The sequence below is a fragment of the Ambystoma mexicanum genome, chromosome 11 (assembly GCF_040938575.1).
Source record: "Ambystoma mexicanum isolate Mex_15411 chromosome 11, UKY_AmexF1_1, whole genome shotgun sequence".
Lineage (NCBI taxonomy): Eukaryota > Metazoa > Chordata > Amphibia > Caudata > Ambystomatidae > Ambystoma > Ambystoma mexicanum.
Window position 1 is genome coordinate 1240246788 of NC_090934.1, and position 18318 is coordinate 1240265105.

The 18318-nt window shown below is 42.7% G+C and overlaps 1 protein-coding gene across 4 annotated transcripts in view; it reads right to left on the reverse strand.

The window, feature by feature from the left end:
• Nucleotides 1–777: 777 nt before the first annotated feature.
• The window catches only part of ARIH1 (ariadne RBR E3 ubiquitin protein ligase 1), a 1069856-nt gene continuing 1052315 nt past the window's right edge, over nucleotides 778–18318 (reverse strand). For 2 of the 4 annotated variants that reach the window (XM_069624621.1, XM_069624619.1), the window contains exon 14: nucleotides 778–1593. In XM_069624621.1, the coding sequence (XP_069480722.1) occupies nucleotides 1509–1593 (85 nt within the window). In that variant the 3' untranslated portion in view covers nucleotides 778–1508. The remainder of the gene's footprint in view (nucleotides 1594–18318) is intronic. The other 2 variants (XM_069624620.1, XM_069624618.1) reach the window with 1 other exon arrangement.

Here is an 18318-nt window from a genome sequence, read left to right on the forward strand (position 1 = left end):
TGAGAACCTGAGTCAGACAACTGCAACGACCCACATGGCATGGTTAGAGGGCATCTATCTTCTTCGAATCTGCATGCACAACAGTTATCGGTATGTCCATGCCAAATAATACCTTTTGATAACTATGTACACCAGCTGTCGCAAAATGCCATCCCATAAATGCTGTAGAGGTCATTCTTCTATCAGTCTCTAGAAAGCGCACACCCATGATTTTAGCACTTTCAATCAGCCCATGCTTGTCTACACATTATGTAAACCTTTTAAAATAATCTACTGCATAGATCATATTGTCTCATTCACTTCCTCCCTTCCCCATGTCATAGTAAGAAAGTTAAAACTTTGAAAACCTCAAATATTCCCAAACAAAATATCACAATTAAAACCTCACAAACTTCCAGTGCCAAGCCTTTAAGGTACTCCTTTCGGAATAGTGCAGTGCCTTCCTGCCAAAATACATTTTAGTGCTCTAATGAGGTCCACTCACTACAATTAAACAAAAATATTTATCCATCCTCCACTCTTTACATCACTTAAGATTGGGATAATATTCTGCTCTTCGACATAGGCCTGTAGACTCCCCATGAGAACACCCAATAATTTCTATTTCAAAGATAGATTGCCAACACTACCTTAGGTAACAAGGACTTGTGTCTTCAAATGCACAATGTAACTACCACGCCTGAATTAAAATTGCAGAATGCATTCATTACAGCTCCATCGTTGACACTATTTTTTCCTCACCAGATGCTAAGCAAGAGAAAAACAGGACAGCAAATAGACAATCATGAAGATTTTTAAAGAATAAATATTTTTTTTGTAAGGAAACATTATGCGAACACGTGCCACACTTGCTCTTTGTCCATGCATATGCGCTATATACATTCTTGAAAAATACTGCTCCTTTTTCTTTTTTAATCTCGTTTGTTTAAAAGTCATATACAAAGTTTTATTTTAAACCCATTGTCCCTTTTGCTTTCCCCTCCAAAGAACACGGCATGGGCCGAGCAGCTTTCATTCATGTACCAGGCCAAGATGAGGGATTAAGGATGTGGCTGCAGAGCGAGAACCAACACGGTAATTGCAGGTTTGCAAGTGAAATGCACTGTCAAAGTAGGCGAGAGAATCACCTGGGCTACATGGGGAAAATTCATTGAAAAGAAGGCTTCTGCTGCAAGGAGGGGAAGCTTCAGCAGGTCACAAGTTTATGTTGTAGGGTATTCATTTGTTTTTTAGTGCTTCCTCTACATTCCTGTTGGCCGCCCAGAATACTGTTGTACAATTCTTTATCTACCTTTTTTGTTTTTTATTACAATATAATTTACTTAAACTTTCCATTAACAAACCCGAATGGCGGGAGCAGAGACCAGCGACGGGAGACCGGGCTTAAGGGCCCTGTGTGGTGCCTTTTGTGTGTTATTGTTTCTTTGCTTTTAATTGCATGAGCACTCTAGATGATAAAAGTTGTCAAGAGTTCAATTTTGCTTTTATGCAGGGCAAATGTTCTGCTTTCAGTCCTCAATATATTCCCATAGGTCCTTCTCGTAGCCCTCATGCACGTGCAGTAATAACACCCTCCGTCGGCTCTCGCAGTATCTGTAATAAAACATAGGCAGATCACTAGCCAGAAGTAAAATTAAAAAAAAGAAAAACGACTGCTATAATGTCTACACAGGATACTTGTGTAGGCTAACCGTAAGGTATAAACAAGAAACATTAGAAATTATTTTCACAGTGCTAGGGCAATCCAGCATGTGTAAAGGAGCCAAGGATATATCACAGAAATGAGGCACATAATCCAGCGTGCACTTGCCAATAGACATACTTCTTGTTAAAGGAACATTGCCCAGAAATTAACACCTTTACCGACGGTTAGGGGTTTCAACAAAACCTACTGCCTGGGGCAGAACTTAGGAAAGCCCACCTTGGGTGAACAGGGTTACACGTCTTAGGTTTGGCATCAACTACTCAAAGGTATGGTAGCAATGGACGAGCAGCCAGGGTAGTGTAAGGAGGGAGGCGGGTTGTAGTCGGTACACAGAACTCGCAGCACACCTTGGTTCAAGAAAGCAGACACTCTAGACTCACATACAAAAACGTTAATTATATACACACCAACGTACACTGTTGTACTTCCAGGTTCAGTTAAGTGGCAAAACATGTTCACAGAGTAAGATCACTTGCAATATTCTTAGAATAGATAAACCACAGGTAAGTATGTTTAGAACAGCTTTTAGGATAACAAATCACTTAGCATATATGTTTCAAGTTGGTTGAATAACTTTAAAAACTCTTAGTAATTTCTTGTAACTTTGACCCAAGCCTGTCTTACGAGTCCAACCCTATCTGGAATGAGTCACTCAAAGTTCAGATGGGTCACCGGGCCACAGTGACCAGAGATAAGGCGGGAAGGCAGAGTACAGTGTTCAAAGAGGTAGTATCCCGTAGGATTCACTACTGTTGCAGGTAAATAAAAGTGTAGGTTAAAAATTAGCTCATGGAGGCTATAGTGACCCCCTGAAGGGTGGGCCCCAAAGACCAGTGTCCTAGGGCAGGTGGTTTTAGAGCAAACACAATGGGTTGTCCTCCCCCATGTAACTATTGGGACCTGGGAGAGTGCAAGATACAAGCTATCTGCAGCCTTCAGAGACACTGAATCAATGAGGCATACTCCAAGTACGTTGTACCAGGAGGGAGACCTACATTTGAATGTCATATCCTCGGGCATACGAGGATATGACAGTACATGTTTTAGATTTCTACTATTTTACCGCTTGACTGATTTGAAAAGACAGATGAGAATTATAGGCCTTGATAAAGGACTGAGTTAAGTCCGAAATGCATTGGGAAAGTCCTAAAGTGCACTCAAATTACACCTATTAAAATTGCATCTTGAAAAAGGAAAGCAGTCAAGAATGACATGCATTACTCAATGTAATAGCATTTCTGATGATTGTATCTACTAACATTCACACGCTGTGTTTTAGGCAATATTGTGTTAGGTCACCCTCTAGCCTGGCTAAAAAAACAACCAATTATGACTTTGTTTTCTTGATCTGGTTGTATTATGTATCTCTAGCTATCACTAGTCACTATAGGTGGTGGTTTTACACAAAAGTTCTAAAGCACAAACTATCAATGAAATTGTGTTTTCTCATTCAGTTGCCACCAAAGGATTTGTAAATGCATAAAAACAAACCACTTTTGGTAAACTGACATTTTTTATGTCTATGAAAAATCTATGCAAAAAAACTTTTAAATGCATGACTACAAAATGCATGAACAGCTAAATAAATGAAAGCTGTACCTAGTTTCAAATTTTGTCTGTATTATCTATTGATGGGCTAAGTAAGAAATTTAAATGTGTGTTATATGACAAAAGAAATTTTGGGTCTACGGTAATTAGTAAGCAGACCACGAAAATACAGTGATCAGGACAGCCCCCTTGTGTACCACGGTTAGGCAAGATTGTATGCAGTACCCTTTGGGTGCACTACAATAACCTTGACCTCCTGGCAATAGGGACACAACCTTTGGTATAAGTCTGAACTACACAGGTTGGTAGTGTGGTCGAGCAGCCAGGCTTATTTCAACAGGGGTCCATGTAAGCAGTAATGTTGCGACACAGTTTGACAATACAGTTATCCAAACAGTTGTACTCCAGGTTTTTTGATAAAACTATTTATTTCACAGTCAGTTATATAAGCCTTCTTCAGAAAGGTAGAAAAACATGTAACACTTAAATATACTTCAAAACACACTTAGTTTCTCCTATCAGATGACATCCATTGGGGACGGCACAGTGACACTTCCTACACCCTCAGGTGACAAATGGCTAGGACACTGTGGACATTAATTTATCACTGGTAAACAGCAATACTGAGTTTGGTAAAAAAAAGATAGAATAGAGGAATAAAACAAAGGTTAACAATTCATAAACAGTCGAGCAATTTTCAACACCTACCAATGCAAAAAGTCAGAGGTAAAGGAGTCGCTCAGGGAGCCAGGCCAGCCAACGTTAATTGCACAATGTCAAGGGGAGCTGAAGATCTTCTTTGCAGGTAGGTAAAAAGTCTTTCAATGTTTTTAGAAATGTTTGTAAAAAATAGAACACTTGAAGGGCCACAAGCTGAGAGGCTTGTGAGGGGCAAAGCTTTAGCAACTCTGCAAGGTAACCAAGACCGGTTTTAACTGAGTGCACGTATGGCTACACAACAAGAGGTAAATTCTTCGACTTTACAGTACCTGTGGTTAGAAGAAATGGTTCCAGATGGCTTCTGTTCCTGTGCAGCTCTGCAGATCCTGTTCCTGAGCCTCAGTCGTGGGGACAAGAGGGAGGACGTCTGGGGACTCCTGCTCTGCAATGGGACGGTCAGCGGCAGCAATGGGCAAACTTCAATTCAGCAGTTCTTCAGTGTTTCAGCTCCTCGCATCTGACAGCAAATAGCAACACCGCGGTTCTCGGATACCACTCTAGACTTTCCTCGCATCTGGGTCCCATCACTCTGTAGGGGTGGCTCAGGCTTGGTCAGTCCTGAATCAGGGAAGTACTGAGGATCTTCCTAGCGCTCGCATCAGACTTAAAAGCAACGCACACAATCTGGTGTTCCTCTCCCTGGCTCTTCGGTTCCAGCAGCAGTGGAAATTCAAACGGCTTCGAGAGGATGTCCAGACAGGCTTAATTTGGAGTTGATTGGTCCCACCAACTCAAAGGGAGAAGTCCTTGCAGGGCTTCTCTAGTCAAGGTGAATTCAGAGCTTCAACAGCAGCAGGGCTTCACCAAGCAAACCAACTGTCCAGGAGTTGCATCAGGTGTCTCTTCCAAGCTCTTCTTCGGATTCCTTCGTCCAGTGGTCGACTCTGCCTTCCAAGCCAAACAGCCTCTCCTTTTTATGTAGGTTTCTCCCATTCATTCCAATCTAGCTGTCAATCAAAACAGGGAGACTGTCCTTGCCGGACAGCCAGCCTGCGAATCACCTTTGGGTGCATTCCTGTAATCAAGGGGATTACACACAGGGAGTTTCAGGCACTTCCTGCCCCTGCCAGACATACTGGAGCCAGAGGCGGGCTTCACTTGTGAATCCTGCCAAAGACAAAACGAACCAAGAGACCAATCCTGGTTTGGCACGCAGAGTAAATCTCAAGAAGGAGCTCCCCGACAAATGGCGAAAAAAAGACCAGGGCCATTTTGACGAAATGGGCACCCATGGGCGCCTTACCGAATGCAGCCCATGGTAAAAACACACAATGGTAGTCAAAAGTAAACCACTGCTATCAGCCATTTTTTTTTATTTGTTTACAGTTACACAGTAACCTTTACAAAATTTAAAAAACAGAACCATTAAAAAATGTCATCAATACAGCATTATTTTTCCACCACGGTGCAGTTTTGCTTGAAATCCTAATATATATTGGGGAAAATTCTCAAAAATGTGTTAATTCCCTCCATTTTAAAGACCCCCCCCCCATCAACTTTGCTGGATTTTGAGGACTTGATTTTTTTTTTTTTTTTAACCTGCAGAGAGTGAAACCCTTTTTCCCCACTCATGCATTTTAATGTGATTTTATACACTGTTTCTTTTTAGTTATTGAGTCTAACCAACTTCATAGGCATCTCTTACAATTGTGTCACAAAGCACCTTCAGTGCAGTGCCACAGGGAAGTCTTCCAGATCTCCCACGGTTTAAATACTCTCCCAAGGTTTAAATACCTTCTCTGGGATCAACTACTGTTTCCCAGAGCAGTAAAGTGAAATTGACTTTACTTCGCATTATACTTGCTAGACCCAGCCCACCCCATCTTACAATAGAGTGCAGGCGAGGGTACTTCGTATCCCTGGTGTCTAAATGCTCATTTAACATTTTTTATGTTACTCTTTCCTCAATGGACTGGCTGGTGGCAGTGGTTTCGTTTTTATCTACCTTGGTTTGCATTCACAGCGACCTTTTGCGGACACGATAAGGTTAACTGCGGGAGCCATTTTGAAAAAAGATGGCGTCCAGCCATCTTTGCTAAAATGGTGCCCGGTGGTCTTTTTTCTCCTTCTAGAGAGTTTCTCTGCGCGCCAAACCAGGTTTGGTCTCTTTGTTCATTTCGCCTTTGGCAGGGTTTCTGAGAGAAACCCGCCTCTGGCTCCAGAGTGTCTGGGGTAGGCAGGAAGTGAGGGAGGTGCCCGAAACTCCCTGTGCTTAGTCTCCTAGGAGACCCAAATGCACTCTGTGGTGATTGGCTGGCTGACTGTCTGGCAAGGACAGCCACCCTGCTGGGTGAGGTACAGCTAGGCTGCAATGAATGGGAGAGAAATGAATAAAAGGAGTCTTTTGGCTTGGAGTCGACCACTGGACAAAGGAACCGAAGAGGACGCATGCTGCAACTCCTGGACTGTTGGTATGCCCGGTGAAGCCCTGCTGCAGTGACTACTTGCCAAGTTCGCATTGACAGAGAAGCCCTGCAAGGACAACTCCTCCCTTTGAGTTGGTGGGGCCAAACAACTCCCAATAAGCCACTTTGACACCCATCTCGGAGCTGGTTGAATTTCCTAAGAGTTGCTGCAGGAAACCGTAGAGCTAGGGAGAGGGACACCAGATTGTGTGCGTTGCTTGTAAGCTGTCTAAAGCTTTTGGCAGATCCTCTGGACTCCATGAAGCAGGACTGACCAAGCCTGACCACCCCCTCCTCCCCCCTCAGTTGAGTGCGGGACCTCAGATGTGAGGAAAGTCCACCTTGACAGCCAGGAACCGCGCTTATTGCTATTTGCTGTACCGCAGGGAGCAAAAACGTGAAACAGCCACTGAAAGTAAAGCTTGCTGGTTGCCAGTTTTGACTGTCAGTGCAGGAGTCCCCCAATGTCGTCCTCTTGTCCCCACGACTGAGGCCCAGGAACAGTGAGATCTGCAGAGCTGCACAGGAATAGAAGTCTTCAGTTGCATCTTTTCTGCTTTACTAAGGCACTGTAAAACAAGTCTAAGAGAACTTACCTCTTACTGTGGAAGTGCTTGTAACTCCTACAAGTCACATCAGCTTGTGGCCCTAAATTTGATTCTTTTTATCAAAGACTCCTAAGAACTTGTGCAAAGACTTTTCAATTTGCTTACCTGAAGTGCTGCTCCCTATACAAAGACTTTTGCCCTTTGGCTTAGCCTATTTGAATTGAATGACTAAGTGCGATCTGAAAGTATTTGCCCTGCTTATGAATATTTGTTATTTCTTGTGTTCTAATAACCTTTGCCTTTCACCAACTTTTTAATAGTGTTCTGAATGCCAACAGTAAGATATTAATGTCCACAGGACCCTTGTTACTGAAGTCACATGTGGGTGTAGGTTGTGTCTGTGGGCCATCCAAAAAGTGTCTTGTCTGATTCAGAAACTCAGAGTGTACAGTATTGAAGTATATGTGTGTTACTTTTCTATTGCTCCCTTCTGAAGGCGGATTTATAACTGACTCATAAATAAATGAATTGTTTATGCAAGAAACCTCGAGTGTAAGAGTTTATTTGAATATCTGTAACTGTGCATCTTTGTGTAACTCAGCTACTGCTCACATTTCCCCTCTTGAGATGAACCTGGCTGCTCAACACGCTACCAAAACTGTGTAGTAAAAGCTTGTACCAAAGGTTGGGTTGCCTATACCTGTAGTTATAGTTGCGTGTAGTGATCCCAGAGGGTACTGCATTAAAACTTTGCCTAACAATATACACAATACATTTCACAATCACAACATCAAACACACTGTTAAAAAGTTATCAAAAATAAAAAATAAGACCAAGATTATAGATATAAGCTTACAGTCTATCATCATGGCCACAAAATATTCTCAAAATTATTTCCATAGAGTGACGGTTAATCGAAAATTCCATCTTGAATAGTCATATTCATGTCTTCACATGATATTCCTAGAACCTTAAGCACTTGTAAACTAAGATACAGTAAATTATCCACAATGCCCATCTATATCAACCAACTACTCTTGCAGTCTGCAAGTGTCCTTCAAAATCGCACTACCGCAAATTGCAGTTTAATCCCATTACCATGCAGTATATGAAGCCACAAAAGATTCAGATCCACACTTTCTGTATTGGGGAACAGATTGAGAAAAACTACTTGCACGCTCTAAACCGTCACATTATGTTAAAATATGCTTCAAGGTTTAGGGATACCCTCATGCTTGCAGAATCTACATTACGAGGCTTTACCTCCATTTCCTTCTCTGAGATCATTGATCACTCCAGTTTATATCACATTGAACCTGAACCGCATAAAGTCCATAATCAATCCAGAAATTTCAGAAGATAAGGTTCTGTAATTCCAATTTTTATTATAGTTTGACACAAGATTTCCATACAGTTTGAATTTAAGGAATTACTCTGTCTGATTGGAGTCTTTATGTTGTAACAAATTCTTTACTTTCATAGGATTGGATATAAGGAGTTCACAAGAAACTCCCAATATGTCCACGACTTCATGCACTTCAGCCTCAGTGCCGCTTAAATGCATAGAAACCGGAGGACCATTTCGGAGGCCATTACCCATAATTTCATATTTCATACAAGGTAGTTTTTTTTTTTTTACATGTAATCAGCTTTCTAGGCAAAGAAAGTCATCGCCATTCTACTACACTTCTGATAGACAAAAGCCCAAGCTCGTAACGAATGGCAGAAAGCGGAACACACTTGGGTAGTTTAGTTTCTTTATTTGTATAGCGCGCCTGGCCCAAAGGCATCTGAGCGCATATGTTACAAAGGTGTTGACTTAATATACAACAAAGGAGCAGTCAATCTGCAGAACAGAATATACAACAGGAGCATGCTTACAGGTTGGTAACATACATGATACTTACAGAAAAATTACATTTTTACAGGTATTTAAAAGCAGGATACAGAAGGGGGTAAGCATCAGAGTATAGATTTTAAGATTCTGGACTCGTATCTTGCAAGTTCCTCTCTCTACCATAGAGGAGCGAACTCCAATCCATAACAGAGTTCGGCTACGGTCTTACTTTTATACAGGCGCAAACAAGGAAGAATAGAGAATTTCCCAAACCTAGAGTGTGTTTTCCTCAACTGAGATAAGAGGATCGGCTTTCTTTGAGAAAGTCATGAAAATTGGCCTTTTTCTTGTCCCCAAAAATGTGAGATCATACAGCGTAACGTCATCTGCATATGCCGTCCAACACACACACTCTCCTTCAACTTTGGAAAAAAATAGCTTTTGCTTCTCCAAAAGGAGGTCCCACATCCGAGATGTAAATGTTAAAGGCTGTGGGCGCAAATATGCACCCGTCTCAGTCCATTACATACTCTGCTTTTGGATAGCAAGCCATCAGTGTTTAGAAATATTTTCATTCTTGTACCCTCATGTAGATAGTAAAATGGACAGTAAAGGGACAAGCATCCCGAGATGAAATCGCTCAGACCACAAAATTGTTCTATCCACAAGGTTGAATGCTGAAGTGAGGTTAATTGATGCAACATGTATCGGAAGACTCCCACGTTTCCAGGCATTTTCTTGCATGATGTGAATCAAAAGACCTCCAGCATCCATCCCTACATTCCGCCTAAAACCAAACTGGAAAATAGGCAGTATATGGTGTAAATTCATCCAATCTTGAATGTGTTTCAAAATAATGCCAGCAAAGATCTGAGTCAGCGTCAAGAAGGGCGATGGGTCTGTAATTGGAGAGAGAGCCCCTATCGCCCTTCTTGAAAATAGGCAAAATATAAAATAGATGTCAACTTTCATGAATGGATCTCATAAGGAGTATCTCTTTAAATAGTACAAAGAGAATCCTTACCCATAAATTGGGGGTTCCCTTTAATACCACATTCAAGAGCATATTTGGGCCAGGTGCACGGGAATAGGCGATACGAATAACATGTTTAACCTCTGCCTGCCCAAAAACAATATTCTCGGGGCGACAGCTTATAGACCAGTTTACTAACCATTCCGATTCTGGGGGAGGGTAAAGTTTTCCAAAATGTCCCTCCCATACCTCTGGTCTAATGGACACTGTTTGGGCTCTCGTTTTGAAATCTCCATACTTATTTATCAAGGCCCAAAACTTCTGTGCACTGAAAACTGATAAGAATAGAAGCATTTCTTCGCCAACTCTACAAATTTGCACAAAGGTTTTTTGCTCTACTTTTCCATTTATTTTTAATGGTTTTAACTAAGGCCAAAAGACCCTCTCTGTAGGGGAATTGTAGGTGTGGCTCGAAGTTCCCTATTCCTTGATTTCTTTAAATCTTTCCTTTCTTCACAAAAGGAATGTCTATAATTCCTACTTATCATATTGGATTTCCTTAGACCACAAGTTTTACTCATTACAGTTTCAACATACTTTTAAAATGCATTATGTGTGCATGAGTTTAGCTTCTTACTAAAATCAGTGCTATGGAAATCCTGCAAGAATACCGTATTTACTTTAACCTTACCTTTATGCCAAGAAATCAGATTACAGGGACTGGTAATAGCCAACATTAGGGGAAGTTCCCACTAGTATTAGCAAGGTCCAGTAAAAGACATTTTCAGTGCTTTGTGGTCACTTTTTGATGTAGGAATTAAGGTAAATTCTTTCACTAAATTGAATAATTTCCTTGTAACAAAAACAGTCAATGGCGGAGTTCAGAATTCCATTGGTCTTTGTGAAGCGGTCACTAGAAGCTTCTAGTAAGTCTTTCACACAGTACATACCCCAATCTTCAAAACATTGGTACCACCTCCTCTCCACATGGAGGCATTTCCTCGACCCTGCCCTCTGAGTTAACGAGATCCTCCCGTTTACCTGCCTCAATTAATCTACATTCAGCCAGGCAGTTCCCAATTTTTGTTCCAATTTCCGAATTTAAATCTTCCAAAATTATAATATTCAATTCAGTGCATAGTTCTTGACATTCTGGAATACCATGGTCTATAAGTCCTATAGCCTCTTTCAAATCAGAATCGGGGGACCAATAAATATTAACAATCAGAAAGTACATAGGAATCTTACCCTTCTTAAATTCAAACCAAACCGCAATGCTCCCTTTACTGATATTAAAACCTATCACTTTCCCCTCCAAATCAATTTTGACAGTAATCACAATCCCACCTGAAGGTCTTTCTTTTGGTTTCTTATTTGCCAGTTCCTGGATCATCATATATCCATCCAGGGATAGAGGCGATATTGCCCAAGTTTCTTGAATACATAAAAAAGGAGCATGCAGATAGCATTGAACAGTTAAGTTCCTTAAGTACCACAATCCCCTAGAGTTCAAAGACAGCAGGCCAACCTCATCTGAACACAGTTCTCCTTAAACACTTGCATTTTTTGAGATAGATTCTCTAAGGGTCAATGCCAGCCATCTTAGTTCCGCTTCTTTAGAGGTTCCCACTGGCTTACTGGTTTCACCAATTTGTTCAGGATTACTAATGTGCATGTCTCGAAGGTTATCGCTTTATTGTTTTTTTTACATAGATTTTTTTCCCCCTTATGGTTCATTGCCTCAGAGACAGTATGCACAGCTTCTCCATATCCTCGCCTAGCTTCACCATTTCCTGTGATGCGAGTTACTTCAACTAAGCCATCCTCCTGTTCATGTTATCGTGTAGCAACAAGTTCTTTACTAATCAAATTACGCCATGATCTGCGGGAGGATTTTTTTACCTCCCTTTTCCAACAGTGGTTTTAATTCATTTTCTATAGAGGCCTCTGTTTTTGTTATGACACAATCATGGTCAGCATCCATATCAATTTTAGTTAATTTACTTCCACTGTCTGACTGGTCAGAAAGTTTAATTGAACCTTTTTTCTTTTATTTTTAGTGAGACCATCTCTTTTCTGTTTGGAGATTTATCTTTTAAATCTAAAGCCTTTTTGCTTTCATCATCGAGATATGTAAGATCTAAAGCTCCATCTTCCAAAGATAAGTTACAAATATCTTTGAGGTTTAAATTCATGTTTTTTTATTTAGTAGAGGGTACATGTTTAGTTTTTTTAACCTACCTAGGATAACTATTTGTTTCATTGTTCTTTTAAGTGCCCTAGCATGCATCCCTCCCCGACAGGAGATGCATTGTCTGAATAGGCTACCCTCCTTCGGAATAGCTTCAGCTCCCTGGCCATCAACACAGCCCTGAACCCTTTTAGATTCTTGTTCCATAACCTCTAAGAGAACAGAGGGACTATGAGTTATTCTTCTCTTGAGAGTTCACAACCGATTTGTTTGGAGCAAAGGAGTTCAAAGACTATACACATCTAGGAGGGATTGCCTGGATTTAATTATGCGCTCTAGGTTAATGTTCAAGGATTTTTGTACTGCGCACTATCACCACCGGAGTGGTCCCTGGCGGTTCTGAAAAGGGGAGGGGAGTGAGTTAGTGGGAGTAAGCTAGAAAAGTGCAAGGGAGCAGTGATGTGCCATTGGCAGCATCAACACAGTTAACACTGCTCACTGGGCTTGGGGTGTTTTTTTTTTTTCGGTCGGTAGCTGTTGTGCGAGAGTGTGGTTTGTTTTGTTGTTGCAGTGTAGTGAAGTTTGTGCGGTTTGTTGTGCTAGTGTTGTGGTTGTGTTTGGGTAGAGTTTGAGAGGTGTATGCATAGGGGTGAGGTTGTTAGTGGGTTGGTTATTGGCATCGCTATCTGGAAGCGATGTGCTCAATTTCTACGTTCATTCCAGGTGTGGCATGGGAATAGCTCTGCATTTCTGTCTAGATCCGGCAATATCACAATCCCTTCCTTGTATGACACCCACCATTATTACATACACGTCTTAATTCGGCCCCTGCCCACCTTTTTTAAGCTTGTCTGAGGCGAGCAAGTGTTTGCGATTCCATCCAAATCTGGCCTACTCTATCCAGATGTGGCGATGGTCAGCATTCACAATTCTATCCAAGCAGACATTCTTGTTATTTCTAGCATTGTCCGTTCTGCGTCATTGTGTTTGGTTGTCGGTTGCTGATTTGTACGTTGGGTTGGCTGCTTCAGGTGACTGGTTATTCGTGAGGTAAGGAGTTAAGTAGAGGGATTTCTCTCTGCGTTGGCTCTGTGGTCGTTCCTGTCTGTGGGAGTGTGTTCTGCAGTAGTGGTTCTTCGGTGGTGTTAATTTGCGATTCTTCTTTCTGCTCTTGCTTTGTCTTTCCTTTGGTTCAATTAATTTGCGCTGCATTTTAAGCTTGATCATTTTTGTTTTTCCCTTTTTGTTCGTAGATGCCGAGTTGGTCTTTCTGCTTTGCTCGTCTTGTGGTGTTGTACTTGGTGTGGGGGATTGTCAGTTATAGGTTTGTGCTCAGTCTGTTGGGTGGTTTAGACGCTGTCTCGAGTTAGGTAGGGGGTGTTTACTAGGCTTATATCGTTGCGATATTCCAGTGGCTGTCCCTACTGTGGGTCTCCCTGGAAGAGGCTTACTCCATTAAGCAAACTTTGCGGTGTGAAGAGGGTGTGGCTGATAGTAACAGAATTGTCCTACTGCGCACAAATGTTAGTCTCCTGTATAGTGGACTCTGAAGAGGAAGGGACATAGCTAGATTTGAGAGTCTTGTGTAGTGGGAGAGGGGCCCACAGCTCACAATGGAAGTTCAGTACCAGACAGTGTAATTCTGAAATGGGCCACATCTAAATTTGAGAGTCCTGTGAGGTGGTAGGGGGGCGGCTGTGGAGTTAATCACAGTGTAGTACTGTTGTAGGGAAGTTTTAAAGTGGACGGGCTACTAGGCCTCTCCTACCGTACTGGTCCTAGTAGCTGATGGTTGACCGATGGCTTCCGCTGCTGACACCTGCAGACACTTCCTGGAGCTGCCTCTAGTAGGAGCCAGTCTGCGCCTTGGGGCCCTTCGAATGGTGGCTGCACGGGCTGGGGTCTGCTCTGGGAGGGTGTGTTTAAGAGCGCAGAGGAACCAATCAGGAGAGGGGGCGGGAAGGAGGGGCAGGGCCGGGAACCAGGAAGAGGGAGAGCAGGCGATCGATGCGCCCGAGGAGCTGGTCCAGATAAGATGGCCCCAAACAAGATTGCCGCAAAAGATTGGGTGCGCTGGAGGGCCTCACCTCCAGGAGCATGAGCAAAAGTGCAGCGTTCGCGGCTGTGCAGGGCCTGCAGCCCAGTTTGGTCCGGGCACGGGGAGCCAATCAAGAGAGGGGGCGGGAGGAAGGAGGGGAAGGGCCGGGAACCAGGAAGAAGGAGAGCAGGGGGATCTATGCACCCGAGGCGCTGGTCCAGATAAGATGGCCCCAAATTAGATTGCAGCAAAAAATTGGGAACGCTGGGTGGCCTCACTCACCTCCAGGAGCAGGAGCAAAACTGTAGGGGCTCAATCTTATCTGAATTAAGCTTCACTTCATTCAATTCCTACCTGTTCTCTTGCTTCTTATTTACCAACCCATTGCTTAACATCTGAGCATAGGTCTTCTCCCCAACTCCCTACTCCTAGTGGATATGTTCTTTGAGATATCACCATCACATGTGAAGTCCTGCACTTAGTTTGAGTGCTCTGTGTATACATAGTGGGTTTAGATATGTTGGGGACTGAATTTGCTGCCTCAAGGACATGACATGCCTCTTGGGCATAAACAAACCCCTCAAGTCTGCTTTATTAATCCACACTATCCAATAGGAAGAATCTTAGTTCTTGTACCTCTATGTGGGTCCTTTCATGTCCCTTGTCTAAGAGATTTAAAATCTGAGTTAATTCAACGAATGACATAAGCAGATCAAAGATTTTCAGGAGACAGGGCCTCAGGCAGAGAGGCAATATCTAAAGCTTCATGTTCATGAGTGGGTAATTGATCAGGGACAGAAGGACCTGAGCACTTCTGTGGCTCTAAATGAGCAGACTGCTTTTCTTCATCCTCTTTCCCCCCCAGTCCCATGACTGATCATATCCTGTGATTCTATCACTTGCCCTGCTGATTGTTGGTTAACTTGCTCACATAATACAAAGTCTGAGCATAAAGCTTTATGAAGATAGACATTGTCCAGACTCCCCCCTCCTCTAGCCTTAATAGGCGCAGATGGACCCCACGATAAACCCTTTTGTCGAGTTCTGCCAAAACTACTGGTGCCAATAAGGAACTTTCAATTGTTGGCTTAAATAAAGTCTCATCCTCCTCAATTAAGGTAGAAGATTGCAACATAGTTTTGTGCATACTCTGAAACCTTTTCTGAACTAAGGGTTCTATGTCATACACAGGCTTAATATTTCTCCCCCATGTAAGATGCTTGCTGTGGGGCCTGCATATGAGTTGGAGAGAAAGGGAGGTCTTGTTCATTTTTGTCAAATGTATTGTTGGTGGAACAGACAAGGGAGGAGTCTACAATGTCCAAATTCATTATGGTTGACTGCAGCTCTAAAGTTTGACACATTTACTACAGCCCTGTCTGACTTTGGGCTTTCTGTTAAGTTAGTCAATTTCAAGAGAGGTATTTTACATATCTTACCACTTCGCAGCGACTAAATTGCTTAGTAACGTCTCAAAAAAGAGCAAATCTTATATTGGGACACACTTTCAGACACAAGCAATTAGGAGCCACCAAGTCACATAAAAAATAAAAAAAAAAAAAATCAGGTGTACGTTTCCTTTGTAAATGCACTACACATCGAGTGTTTCCTTACTTAATGCACCAGACATTGAGTGTTTGTAATTACAGTAGGAATGCAGATGCCCCTATAGACTATATCATAAAGCTCAACAAAAGTTGAACATCCAAGTATCAGAAAGCAATGACATTCGCAAAGCTTTTAGAATTTTAGCGGATCGATAGCAGCACGATATAACTGAGTAATTCAGTCCAAGTATAACCATAACAAGTTCACGGCAGTGTTAGGTTACACGCACTCGATAACTGCTCATAGATCATTTGAAAAAAGCTCAAAAGATACAGCTACACACTCAAGCAGTGTACAACTTCATTTTGCTGCTTACGGTGTGTATCATGATTAGAGCATTGCATGACGACAAAAAGTGTAGCCATATAAGAAAATCCACCGGTAGGGCGGTAAGTAACTTATGTAGACTGTGCTCGTTGATGTCGCACTATATAATATTATTCCGCCCGCCCAAACCACATACCCGAACAGCCAAACAGCCCTTCAGTTCGGGCTCACTTCTGGTGCGTGCGCACTATTTTAAAGTAGGAGAATGGGAATAAGGAGGCGGAGCCGAGCAGCAATAGAAGGCGGGAGATTTGGAATAAGGTCCAACAAAGTTTTCACTGCGTAATACTGCAGGTAGCTTCTTCCTGCGCATACAGCACGCTGTAGAGAGGGACTCCAGCCCAAACAGACATTCACTTGGGGCTCACTTCTGGGGTGCCCACCATTAATTGTAGGAAGGGTAACAAAAATGTTACATGAGAAACTAGACAAAGGGGATACTAAGTAACCCTTCCAGCACCCTATGGTAAGATAGTGTGTGCTGGGTCTAGAAAGTTACAAATTGTAAGTAAAGTCAATTTCACTTCACTGCTCTTGGAAACAGTAGTTTGACCAAGAGAAGGTATTTAAACCTTTGGGAAATTGAAGAGACTTCCCTGTGCCACCTCACTGAAGGTGCTGTGTGACAATGTAAAGATGATGCCTATGGAGTGTGTCTGACTAAGAAATAAAAGTAACAAAATTTAAAATCACACAAGAGATGAAAAGTCCTAAAGTCCAGCAAAAGAGCTGGGGGTCTCTAAGGTAGAAGGGAATTAACACATTTCGGAGAATTCTCCCCAACACTGTCCATATAGTCCGACATCTAGTGGTAATCATGGAGTATTGCATCTTTCTTTCAAAGATTGAAAGGGGACGACAACATCGGCGTGACTAACACTATCCCTAACATGACGTGCAGTGTGCCCAAAATTCCTCACACGTCTAGATCCCTCTGGTTTGTTTTTTCTACCGTGAGGAGCCTTAGTCTGTGTAAGCAAATACAGAAGAGAGAAGGTGTAAAATGCATATGTTCCTTCTACTACACAAGGGGAGGAAGGGTGGGCGCATGTGAATCTAAGATACAATCATCAGAAATGCTATTACAGTGAATAATGCATGTCTTATGATGCTTGTGAATCTGCTCAGAATCACATGCTGTGCATAGACTAGCGAGCAGAACCCAGAGATGGTGGGATGTGTGAAGGAACAGTAGCAAAGATGTCTTAGCACTGCTTGTCACACCTGAGAATTGGACCTAGAGTGTGTATCTAGGCAGTAGTGTTGTGTGGTGTGGTGTCCGGTCAAAGATTCGAATTCAAAAGGATCGAATGCCATAGGAGTCAATTTGACCTAAAACAAAAGGGTCGAATTTTTTTTTTTTTAATCTATTTTTTGGGGGGTTTCCGTTTTGGAAGAAAAGTTTACCAAAAAAAAGGGTGTTTGGGGGACCCCCCTAACCCCCAAAAAACGACCCTTTTCTTTTAGATCCTTTTGATTCGATCCTTTGCATTCAAATCTTTGACCTATAACCGTGTTGTGTAAATTAATAGTTACGCACCATGGTGACTAATGTACTCTTAGCCCATAGTCCTCTTTCCTCCACACTGTATGGGCATGCCTCGTGAGGGACTGGAGATGGAACCCTATTCACACAGAAAAGCGTCCCCTTTAAATTTAGAGGGGCGCGTCCCTGGGAGCATGTGCTCACCTGACTCCGCCCACCGGCACCACTCTTCAGTCCCCATAGACATGTCAGCAATATTCGGAATTGCCTGATGACACCAGTATCATTGGGGGGGGGGTGGGGGGGAGGGTGGTGGGATGTATGGAGGAAAGAGGACTATGGAATAAGAGTATGTTAATCACTACGGTGAGTAAGGAACAAGTTACTTACCTGTAACTGTTGTTCTCCAGCATGGGTCTGGCATGGATTCACATGCTCATGAATATTCCCCGTCGTCAGGCTGGGAATCCTCGGTAAAGAAAAAAAACAGTATCAGTTTCGTTTCTGATCTGTCTTTCGTAGTAGTAACCAATCACTGGTCTCTGCGTCATACTGACCACAGCCAATGACTGCCCTCTACCTAAGCACCGCCTCTGGCAGCCATCTTCAGATTTGGAAGCACGTGAAGTGGCAGTATGACCAAGTGAAGAGCCGCAGAGGGGTAGGCGGGAGGGTTCGCATGTGAATCCATGCCAGACCCATACTCGGGAGCAACAGTTACAGGTAAGTAACTTGTTCCTTCTCCAGCATGGGGTCTGGCATGGATTCACATGCTCATGAATAAAGAATACATAGCAGTACACACATGCACAACCACGGGAGGTGGCAAAGGCTCAACATTAAGCATTACATCAAACTCAACATTAAGCATCTTACCTCCTCACCAGGCTCACCTCAGGCGAACAGGTTGCGCAGCACTGCTTGGCCGACCC